Source organism: Cynocephalus volans, chromosome 3 (genome assembly GCF_027409185.1).
Source record: "Cynocephalus volans isolate mCynVol1 chromosome 3, mCynVol1.pri, whole genome shotgun sequence".
Taxonomy (NCBI): domain Eukaryota; kingdom Metazoa; phylum Chordata; class Mammalia; order Dermoptera; family Cynocephalidae; genus Cynocephalus; species Cynocephalus volans.
In genome coordinates this window covers 152169008-152181415 of record NC_084462.1, presented here as the reverse complement: position 1 = coordinate 152181415, position 12408 = coordinate 152169008, and the positions used below count along the sequence as shown (strand labels likewise).

The following is a 12408-nucleotide window of genomic DNA, read 5'->3' as shown; positions in this document are numbered from 1 at the left end:
TAACACAGGAGGATGAGGGGGACCCCTCAGGACCGGGAAGGGAGATGCCAGGGAAGGGCTGTGCACAGACAGGATGGGCAGCCGAGATCCAAGCTGTGACTCAGGCCATCATCACTGTCCTACCTGCTATCCGCAGGTACTGACTGCCTGGGAAAGCTAGTCCAGATTTTTATCTGTACTTGGCTGTCTTGCTCATGTGCTAATTAATGAAGCTTCTCCTTGCCCTGCTGATCTGAAGGCTCATTTTACCCTCTCAGAAGTGCTGTCTTTGCCCAACCCTGAGAATAGAGGTAGGCCAAAGTGAACTTAGAAACAGAGAATACAGAAGGGCCCACTCTCCCAACCATATTCCTGGGGAATGTCCAGTATCTGACACCTGTCCCCTACTGCCAGACAGCTACACGGTGGCTACCTACTTTGTTTTTCCAGGACTCATTCATGATCTTACTTATTGACTTCCACAGAAAGGGCTTTTGGGATCATGACCAGAGACTCTGTGTAGCTTATTCCCTTCTGGGAGGCTTTATCTAGCCAAGGCAGTAATTTTACTTTTATGCAGTATTGTAAATAGACTTGTGTCTCCTCTCCCCTTCCCTCAGCAAAGTTATGTTGAAGAACTAACGTGAAATTTGGGAATAGGGGTCTTTGTAGACATGATCAAGTTAAGACGAGGTTGTACTAGATTAGGATGGGCCCTAATCCAAAGACTGGTGAGACTGGTGTACTTATACGAAGACACAGACAGAGAGAGAGGAGAACACTACGTGAGGACACAGTTACACACACACAGAGGGAAGATGGCCATGCAAAGACAGAGGCAGAGGTTGGAGTGATCCTGCCCTGAGCCAAGAGATGCCGAGAACTGCTGGCAGCCACCAGAAGCTAGAAGAGTCGAGGAAGGATTCTTCTCTGGAGCCTGTGGAGGGAACACGGCCCTGCTGACACCTTGATTTTGGACTTCCAGCCCCCAGAACGGTGAGAGAATAAATTTCTGTTCTTTTAAGCCACCTAGTTTGTGTAAATTTGTCACGGCAGCCCTAGGAAACTAGTACACACAGCTTTGTTTTTGCCTGCCGCTCACTTTTTCAAAGTTTTGGGATGTATCCATAGGTGGTGAAATCATAAAGAGAAGTAAAGGAATGGGTAACAGAAGTCACGATTGTGGGACATCTGGGGAGAGAGAACGGATGTGATGAGGGAAGACACATAGATTCTGCAGTATTCTTATTTCCTTCAAACCATATGTTCATTTTTTAATGCAGTCTTCTATGTGTTTAATACATTTAACAGTAAACTTAGAAAAAAGACCAAACCAAATACAACCCTGAAAACAGAGTTAGGCCAGTTGCCTAATCTGGGAGAGATGGCTCTGAGTCATCTGGACCAAGTGAAGGTCTGGGGATGGGAGCCTTGGTGCCAAGTGGGCACTTTGCACATCACAGCCCCTTGTGCTAATGGAGATGAATAATAAATAAGAAATCTCAAGATGCTAAATCATCAACCAAAGCTAAGTTTACCTTTAGGACCTAATGGGAGAGTCTCCTCACTTATGCCAAGTTTTGAGGGCTCAGCCTCCAGTTGAATGGTATGAGGTCAGACTCACAAAGCCCTTTGTTCCCCCCCAGTTTCTCCCCGTGACCTCCTAGCTGGGGATGGCATTGAGGCTGTTTTAGATGGTCTGCGTTCAATAACACTGAATCCCGAAGAAAGTCATTCAGCCTCTCTGTACACATGGAGGATCAGTATTCATTTATTTTGGTACTAGTTTGCCTTTAATTCCTAACACTTCCAGTCTTTCCTTTGTCACAGAGAAAGTAGACATTAGGCTCAGACCCTTGACCAGTCACAGGGTCTGCTGAAACATAACGTTCATTTTTGTTTTCATTCTGTTTGTTTGTATTGGTTACCTAGTGTTAGGAGAATATTTGGCTTCCCCATTTACAATAGTGACATAAAATTTCCTCTAAGTAATTTTTAAAAAGTCAATTTAAAGAAAAATTTAAGTAAATGGTATATCGGTGGTATCCTAATCTGGAAATAAGAATAATGTCCTTGGATTACTGAGGTTTGGAAAACCGTGATGATTTTACTGATTGTAGCAAAAGGTCAGCCCTCATTAACACACACTTCGTCTTGACCTGCTACTCAGTTTTGTTGTGTATCTTTCCTTGTAGAAGGTGGAAGGCCCTTGAAGGCAGCTTACCCTTCCGTGTGTATCCCCACCCCGCCAGCAGGATGTGTTAGTCGCCAGTGAAGCCCCGGCTCGGGTGCTGCCCCCGCCTCCACCAGCGGTCCGCCAATATCTGGCAGCAGTAGGGTGGGAAAGTAGATAGTCTGAGAAGCTGCACACATATTCTGTCAGTCAAATAAGTGGCCAGCGAGGGGTGAGTTCTTTAAGAGAGCCTGGTCCCATGCTTGGTTCCTGGTGGGGGATGGCATGGGTTCCAGAAGAAAGAGAATGAGGTTTTTGCCCTCTAGGAGTCATATGCCATCACGCTCTGGAGGAAATGATGAGACACACATACATGCAGCAGTGGGGCTGATTGGAAGAAGTATATACAATGTGAAGTTGTGTGGTACTGGCTTTGGATGCTGAAGGAATAATTCAGGAAAGGGGAGAGAAGCGAAGACCAGTTAATGACAGCTTTAGTGATCAGGCAGAAATCAAGGTCAGCCTTAAAGACACATAGGATTCCTTTCTGGCATCTGGTGCTGTGCACAGAGGTGGAGAACGTGGCTCTGAAGTCACAGAGATCTGGATTCAGTTTTCATCCCTATCCTCAGGGACTGTGGACATCTAACTTAACCTTTCTGTGTCTGTTTTGGTACGGGTAAAATGGGGAAAGTAATCACGCCTACTTCATGGTTTGATTTAAGGATTGATGAAAGTGAGGTAAGTAAACAGCATTGAGCCCCACCACATAGTAAGTGATCGATGATGAGTAGTTGATCATTATTAGTCAACCATTCCATTTGTTTACGTAGCAAAAATCTATTGCTTGATTATTATGTGTCAGGGACTGCCAGGCATCCTATGTCAGTACTTTGAGTGCTGAGTCCCACAGTTTCCACTTAGGTACAAGACACTTAATCATAATAATAATTGCTATAGTGTTCTGAGTGCCTGTTTGTGCGCCAGATACTCTGCTAGATGCTTTATTACTATATTACCTTTAATCATTATCCTCATTTTTGTAGAAGCAGGAATTGAAGTACAGAGGTTATAAAAATTGTCCAGGTTCCCATAGAGACTGTCAAGCCTAGGATTTAAATTGTCTGTTCTTTCTTCCTGTTGCACATTGACTCTTGTTGCTGTCAACTTAGACTCATTATGTCCAAAACTGAACTTGGTTTCCTCAAACGGGCTTTTTCTCTCAACTTCCCAATCAGAGGCACCACTATTCTTCTACTTGTCACCCAAATCTGAAAGGCCAGAGACCTCTCCCTTCTCCATCAAGCCCCTATGTATGCTAATCAACACATCTTTAGTTCAAATGCATCTATTCCTCTCTGTTCCCCCTACCCTGGCCGGGCTCCCAGTGACCTAGGCCTTGTTAGTAGTTCTCAGTATGTTCTCCACTGCCCTACACATGGGAGATGAGATTTACACAATACATTCTTGGACTTCACTGGATTTTGGTAAAACATTGTTAAATTTTCCAAGACGTGAAAGCTGTTCTTCAGTGGTAGGAGCTTCCAGTGGGCTCACTGCAGTGGTACAAATACGTAAGCTGCTGTGAATACAACCTTTCTCTCCCAATCAGTAAAGCAAGCTGAGTGGAAAATAGAGTAGAAAACCACTCTATTTGGGTTTTAAAGCTTTCCTCTTCAACAAATGTTGCTGGGACAACTGGATAGCCACATGCAATGAAGTTGGACCCCTACCTCATGTGATATACAAAAATTAACTAAAAGTGAATCAATGACCTAAATATAAGAGCTAAAACCATAAAACCGTTGGAAGAAAACAGAAGTAAATCTTCATGATCTTGGATTTGGCAATGGATTCTTAGATATTACACCAAACAAAAGAAAAACATGGATAAAGTGGGCTTCATCTAAATTAAAAACTATTGGGCTGGCCACTTAGCTCAGTTGGTTAGAACATGGTGTTGGAACACCAAAGTCAAGGTTTGGATCCCTGTACTGGCCAGCCCACAAAAAAAGAAAAGAAAAAATAATTAAAAACTTTTCTACATCAAAAGAGATTATCATGTAAGTGAAAAGACAGCCTACAGAATGGGAAAAAATATTTGCAAATCATTTATCTGACAAGGGTGTAGTATTCATAATATGTAAAGAACCTCTATAGCTCAACAATAAAAAGACAAACCACCCGCTTAAAAAATGGGCAAAGGATTGAATAGATATTTCTCCAGAGAAGATACAGAAATGGCCAACAAGCACATGAAAAGATGCTTGATATCATCAGTCATTAGGGAAGTGTAAATCCAAAATGAAATGAGATACCACTTCATACCCACTAGTATGGCTAGAATAATAATAAGGAAAATAAGTGTTGGCGAGGATGTGGAAAAATTGGAACCCTCGTACACTGCTGGTGGAATTGTAAATTGTTTCAGAGGCTGTGAGAAACAGTTTGTTGTTTCCTCAAAAAGTTAAACATAGAATTACCATATGACTCAGCAGTTCGACTCCTAGATATATACTCAAAAAATTGAAAACAGGTACACAAATATATGTACACAGATGTTTATAGCAGCACTATTCATGGTAGCCAAAAAGTGGACATGACTCAAATGTCTATCAATGGACAAATGGGTGAACAGATAGTGGTAGATACATATAATGACATATTATTCAGCCTTGAAAAGGAATGAAGTGCTATAATGTGGATGACCCTTGAAAACATTACGATAAGTGAAATAAGCCAGATGTGTCAAATATTGTATGATTCCATCTATATGAAGTTTCAGAATAGGTAAATTCGTAGAGACAAAACAGACTGATAGTTGCTAGGGGTTAGGAAGAGAGAAGAATGGGGAATAATTGTTTAATAGGTACGGAGTTTCCTTTTGGGGTGATCAAAATGTTTTGGAACTAGATAGAGGTGGTCATTATATAACATTGTGAGTATACTAAATGCCACTGACTTGTTCACTTTAAAATGGTTAACTTTATGTTATGTGGATTTCATGTCAACAAAAAAAGTCTACAAAAAAAGGTAAAGCTTTCACAAAATTTGGCGCTTTAATTATTAGTAGTAACAGATGCTTGGTAGACACCAGTGTTTCAGGACACTTATTGAGAATTGTTGGCCGAGACCATCTGTCAGGATTACTAGCTGGCTTCTGCTTGCAGCCTCCTCTTTGATGAGGGTGGGACCCTAGACCAGTGATCCTTAAGTCAGGTGACTTCAGGGTCTGACTTGTTGGAGTAAATGTTTGATGTCAGCTGGGTGTAGGGCAGCAGGGAGTAGTGGGGATTAGGTGGCACTGGGCTGTACCTGTCCTACCTAAAGGCACTCACATTCAGACAAACTGTCCCGGGCTGGTCTTGCCTAGCCCCTCATTCTGTCATTCCTATTAAGCCATCTGACAAACATCATCAAACTTTATCTTCCTCACTGCACCCTGCCCCAGCCACCTGGAGATATGGGGTGACAGGACTGAACCCCATTGAATATGTAAGGGGAAGGGTTCACTCTGAATCTTCTGCTGACTGGCCACTCAGAAATGGTCAGGAGCTGGTGGCCACCTCTGTAGAGGGAATGGTGGGTTTCTTTAGTGTCACTTTCTCAGAAATTTGAGTGCCTACTTGTCTGTTTTCTCTGCCAGAGGAGAGGGCAGAGAGGCAAGGAAGAGTCTGGGAAGATTTTTGATAGGTGAGATGGAGAAAGGTTTTTTTGTTTTTAAATCTGCCCAAGTGTCCAGAGGCCTGCACCTGCTCAAGATGCTGGAACCTTGGGGTGGGGAGGGGTGTGTCAGGGGAGTGGTGGAGAGGGTGTGGAGGAAGGAGGCTTAGTCCATTAGCTCTGGGAGTGGCTGGTGCTGTTTTCCTTTGTGTCTCCAGCTCTATTATTGCTAGTAATCCCTCTTTACTGCTAGGATGGAGTGACCTTTGGTCCACATTCTTTCAATATCTAACAATTGAGTGCACATTTGGGAAGGGGCATACTAAGAGGAGTATAGCTGTGTGAGTTAAGGGACCTGCGCATGACCCCTATCCTAAAATTTCCACCTCCACACCTCAAAAGAAAAACCCTCATGGTAGCCAAAGTACCAGTCTTGCAGATTCCTTTCTTTAGATATTGGAAGAGTTTGAGCTCTCAGAGAATCTTCTACAACAAATCCCTCTAAGAGAGGTAAAGATGAAGCTTTGTTAGAGGCCCCCAGTGGGGGTGAATGGAGAACCAACTGAGGGAGGGTGAAGCCTAACGGGAAGCCCTGTGGGGTGACCCAGCACACGCAGGACTGAGAATGAATCTGCATTTCTCGCTGTTTACCTAGATAGAGCTGGCACGGATCGCTGGCTGGTGGAACGGAGTTAACCTTTTTTCTAGTTGTTAATCTGTCTTCAGTAGATACCTTTGCTGCACTCCCCATTTCCATTTGAATGGCAGGGATGAGGAGAGAATCTTTTTTCCTTCTCTGAAATCCCACGCACAGAGCTCTGAATTCCAGGTGACTCATGTCTGGCCACAAGAGGTTGTGCTTGCGCGGGGCCTTTGGATCCATCCCACTTGTGAGAATGTGGGCTAGGATTCCACATACCCGAGGAGCTAGCTAGCTGCCCACTCAGGCAGAGTCCCTTGGCTTAGCTTAAAGCACTTCAGTTAATTACTGTTTTTGCTCTTTTTAGTGAGATTGGCTCCCACCAGAGCACATTGATCTCTGGGACCATTACTTGGGTGAGGTGGCTGCCTCAGTGGCTGCCCCAGGGAAACTAAGATGACTCCAATACAAAAGTGCATTGGTGTTAGAACTTGGGAGACAGGGCCCAGAGTATAACTGATTCAGTTTCTCCCTCCTGGGGCATGTTCACAGAGAGCATTGTGGATGTGAACATGTGTGCCGCTGGCATCCCCAACTTGCCAGCCACTTCTCAACGGGTGAGGGTGAGTTCCAGGATTAAGCAGAAATCTCAGAGCCCAGGAGACATGCTATCTTAAGAATTTAGATAAAGTAACATGGAGAGGTTCTTGGATACTGTCCAGATGCTGTCCAAAACCTTGAAAATCTAACTGTACCTCCAGTCCCTGTGATGTGTGAGTGGTTATACCACACGGGTGCCCTGGCAGACAGGAAGTCCAAGTAGCCATTCCTCAGAAGGGTCAGCTGTGACTGACAGCTCCTCTTTCACAGACTGCGAATGGGCGGTATGGTATGAAGGCTGAGAGAGCAGGCTCTGGAGCCAGGCTGCCTGAGCTTTGGTCCTGGCTTATTAGTTGGGTGACCCTGGGAATTTATTTAATGGTGCTTTATTTCAGTTTCCTCATTTGTAAAATGAAGATGGCCATAGGACCTGCCTTGTAAGGTTGTTAAGAAGATTAGAGATAATGCCTATAAAATATGTGGCACAAAAATGGATGCAGGCTGGCTGATGAGCTCAGTTGGTTAGAGCGTGGTGCTGATAATATTAAGGTCTGGGGTTCCATCCCTGTGCTGGCCAGGCAAAAGAAGAACCAAAACCCCCCCAAAACAAAAATATGAATGCATTGTAGGTGTCTGAAAAATGATGGCTCCTACCATTGATCCACGGTAGCTGAATGGTGGGGCTTGCAGGAGAGGCCAGGAAGATGGCAGGAGCATTCTGTATTCAGCGGTTTCCCTGTGTTTAACACACTCTGGTTTCTTCTGTATTCCTTTCCTTGCCCAGTATTGATCCTCCAGAAGGTGGAGAATGGAGACCTGAGCAACAAGATTCTGAAGATTACTGATTTTGGCCTGGCTCGGGAATGGCACCGAACCACCAAGATGAGCGCGGCAGGGACGTATGCTTGGATGGCACCTGAAGTCATTCGCGCCTCCATGTTTTCCAAAGGCAGTGATGTGTGGAGGTAAGGTCTAGAGGTGCAGGGACAGTGTTCCCCAGGTCTATTGTGGCTACACACATGCTTCAGGACTCCGAGAACTGAGAGTGCATAGAATCCCAGGCACCCTAAGTAGGTCTAAGGGATCCCCTCAGTGCAATCTATGTTAATTCCTACATTGCCAGGGGACATTTTCCAATGATTTATCTATCAGAAAATCCCTCCAGTGCAGTGGTAAGTTCCACCTCTATGCAGGTCCCTTTGTGTTAGTGATTGCTCCCTAGGAAAGGCCAGTAGATTCCAGGGGTAACGTTACTCCCATCTCTGACCTGTAGGATGGTGGGGGCACTCAGTCCCTCCTGGAGACCTTCCCCAGATCAGCCTGGCTTGCTCAGAACAGTGCTAGGCTTTAGTGGCTGTTGCTGCTGGACTTGGGAAGGCAGTTAACCCAGTATCCTCTCTGTAAACTCCTGAGCTGATGAGTACTCTTTGTGCTATCTCTTTTTTTCTTGGTGGCCTGGAAATTATCCTTTCCAGTTACCCAGTTAATCTTTTAGTAAGGCTCTGTCTATTGAACATTGATCTAGAAATGAGAAAACAGTGGGTCCCAACAATGCACCAAGAACTGTGTAATCACAGACTAGACATGACCAACCACCCTCCTAGTGAATATCAGCCCAAGAGGTCACAAGGACATTGATCTAAAAAAATCTTATCCCCACTGAGGAGGATGAGCAACTACAGAGTATACATCTTTACGGCTGTGGGAGCATCACCTTGGTATACAAAAGGAGGGACTGTAGGTTATCATTGTACATAGTGAAATTATTGCTTCCTGATGTGTTGTAAAGCAAGCTTCTGTGTGTATGTATGTTTGTATGTGTATATGTATATGTGTGTTTTAAAAAATAATAGCTTTATTGAGATTTATTCACATACCATAAATATTATTAGATATGTAATACCATAGATATTATTCACCCTTTATACACTTTAAAGTGTATAAGTTAATGGTTTTTAGTATATTTACAAAGTTGTGCATCGATCACCATTGTTATTAGTTTCCTAGGGCTGCAAAGGATTTGAATAGACATTTCAAATTACCAGTAACAAATTACCACAAACCTAGTGGCTTAAAGCAACACAGTTTATTCTTTCATAGTTCTGGAGACCAGAAGTCCGAAATTGGTGTTGGCAGGAACACACCCTCCAGAGTCTCTAGGGGAGATTCTATTCCAAATAAGGATTCTGGGTTTTAGGACTTGGACATATCATTGTAGGACCACCATTCAGCCCACTACTACCACTATTTCCAGAACATTTTTATTACTCCCAAAATAAACCTCATATTTGTTAGCAGTCATTCCTCAATTCCTACTCCCTCACAACTATTAACTTACTTTTTGTCTCTGTGGATTTGCCTGTTCTGGACATTTCACATAATGGAATCATACAATATGTGGCCTTTTGTGACTGGCTTCTTTCATTTAGCATAATGGTTTCAAGGTTCACCCATATTGTAGCCTATATCAGAATTTCCTTCCTTTTTTTAGCTTAGTAATGTTCTATTGTATGGATAGACCACATTTGTTTATCCATTCATCAGTTGATGGACATTTTTTTTCCACTTTTTGGATGCTATGAATAATACTGCTGTAGACATGGGTGTACAAGCTTGTGCATGAACATATGTTTTCAGTTCTCTCGGGAATGTACCTAGATGTGGAATTGCTGAGTCACTTGGTAATTCTATGTTTAACTTTTTGAGGGACCACCAAACTTTTTCATCACGGCTACATCATTTTACATTCATTCCCATTAGCAATGTATGAGGGTTCCTCTTTCTCTACATTCTTTTAACACTTGTTATTGTCTGTTTTGTTTCGTCTTTTTTAATAGCAATCCTAGTGGGTGTGAAGTGGTATCTCATTGTGGTTTTGATTTGCATTTCCCTAAATAACTAATGAATGATGTTGAGTATCTTTTCATGTGCTCATTGGCCTTTTGTGTATCTTCTCTGGAGAAATGTCTGTTCAAATTCTTTACCTGTTTAAAAATTGAGATATTTTCCTTTTATTGTTGAGCTGAAAGAGTTCTTTATATATTCCGGACACAAGTCCCTTATCAGATATGTGCTTTGCAAATATTTTTTTCCATTCTTTGCATTGTTTTTTTACTTACTTAATGGTGTTTTTAATTTTGTTAAAGTTCGGTTTATCTATTTTTTCTTTTGTTTCTTGTGCTCATGTCTAAGAAACCACTGCCTAATCCAAGGTCATGAAGATTTATATCTATGTTTTTTCTAAGAGTTTTATAATTGTAGTGCTTATGTTTAGGTCTCTGATCCATTTTGACTTAATTTTTATATGTGGTGTGAGGTAAGGGTCCACCTTTTTTTCTTTCATGTGGCTATTCATTTGTCTCAGCACCATTTATTGAAAAGACTATTTTTTTCTTAATGAATTGTCTGCTCATCTTTGTCAAAAATCAATTTAGCAGAAATGTAAGGGCTTATTTCTGGATTCTCAGTTCTACTCCATTGATCTTTTTATCTATTCTTATGCAGGTACCACACTTTCTTGATTACTGTAGCTTGTAGTAAATTTTGAAATGAGGAAGTGTGAGTCCTTCAATTTTATTCTTCTTTTTTAAGATTGTTTTGGTCACTGAGTCCCTTGCATTTCCTTATGAATCTTAGGGTTGTATCCAGAATAGATAAAGAACTTTTCAACTTAACAATATAAAGAAAATACTCCCAATTTTAAATTTTGTTAATTTCTGAAAAGTAGGTAGCTAGAATTTTGGTAGGAATTGCATCAAATCTGTAGAATTCTTTGAGAACTATCAACATCTTAATAATGTCTTCTAGTCCATGAACATGGGACATCTTTCTACTTAGTTAGGCCTCCTTTAATTTCTTTCAATGATGTTTTGTAGCTTCAGTATGTTGAATCTTATTTCTCCATACATTAATTACACAGTGAAGTGGCTAATGAAGAGAAATGAGTTTTTGTTTCCTTTAAATATCTGACCTGATACAACAAGATGGCAGCGGCGGCGGCGAGCGGAGCTGGCGGAGCCGCCGGGGCCAGAGCTGGGGGAGCAGGGCCGGCCGGCTGCCTGCTGCCTCTGCCTGCCCCGGGGTCCCCGGCCGCCCCCGCTGCTGTGCCCCCAGTGGCCGGCCCGCTGCGTCCTCCAGCGCCGGCCTCCCACGGGCCGATGCCCGCCCGCATCGGCTACTACGAGATCGACTGCACCATCGGCAAGGGCAACTTCGCTGTGGTCAAGCGGGCCACGCACCTCGTCACCAAGGCCAAGGTTCTATTCTTGGCTCTGGAGTACACTGATGAATGAGAAAGACAAAAAACACTTGCCTTCCTGGAGCTTACTTTCTAATGGGAGATAGACAGGAGACATGTTAAAAAAAAAAACAAAAAAACCCCAAACTTCAAATTGTGATGAATGCCATGAAGAAAATAAATGGACTAGAGAATGTCTGGGTAAGGGTGCTGCTTCAGATAGAGTGGTCAGGGAAGGCCTTTCCAATGTGGTGATATTTGAGCTGAGAACTGAATAATGAGAAAAAGCCATCCTGGGAAGATTTGGAAGAAAGAAGATTCCATGCAGAAGGAATAACAAGTGCAAAGGCCTTGGGGCAGAAATGAGCTTGTTTTATTTAAAGATTAGATCCAAGGTCATGGTGCTATGGTATCCTAGTGAACAAAGAGGAGGACAGTAAGAAATGAGGTCAGATAGGTAGACAGGGGCCAGATTAAAGGTCTTATAGGCCATTTTATGGAATTGAGTGTGAAATGGGATTGACATCAGGGGGTATCAAAGTAGAACACTGATATCACCTGATTTATGTTTTAAAAACTCATGCTGGTTATTTTAATGGTTAAGGGCACAAAAGCTTTTTCTGATCATTTCTTGAGACTGGAGGTGTTCAATTTTAACAACTTGTATTTTTTCACATTGTAAGAGAATGCCATACATTTTGCACATAAATTAAACACCAACCAATGAAAAAAAAAATAAATAAATAAATAAATATCTGACCTGATCTTGTTAGGTTGAGCTGTATACTGATATTTAACTGTTTTTGATTTATAAAAACAGCAGTTTCATGTTTCAATTTAACACTTTCTTTGACCATATGCTAATGAGATTAATTAATATATTAATTAAGCTAAGCTGCTGTTTTAAAGAGATCTACAGATATGGAGTTTGAATAAGATAGACGTGTATTTGTCTTTCAAAGAGTAGTCCAGACAGTCCAGGCTGGCAGGGCAGCTGTGTTCCGTGAGATCATTCAGAAACCCAGCTTCTTTCAGCTTCTTTCAATGCATTGTCTGTGTTTGAATGGTTAAATCCAAGTGATTGTTACTTATGTGTTATAGTCTTCAATAGAGAAA

General features: G+C 42.3%; 1 protein-coding gene across 1 annotated transcript in view; it reads left to right on the top strand.

Annotated features, from left to right (window-relative positions):
- MAP3K9 (mitogen-activated protein kinase kinase kinase 9) overlaps positions 1-12408 on the top strand; it is a 72467-nt gene that overhangs the window by 34884 nt on the left and 25175 nt on the right. The window contains exon 3 of the mRNA XM_063090571.1: positions 7840-8020. Within this exon, the coding sequence (XP_062946641.1) occupies positions 7840-8020 (181 nt within the window). The remainder of the gene's footprint in view (positions 1-7839; positions 8021-12408) is intronic.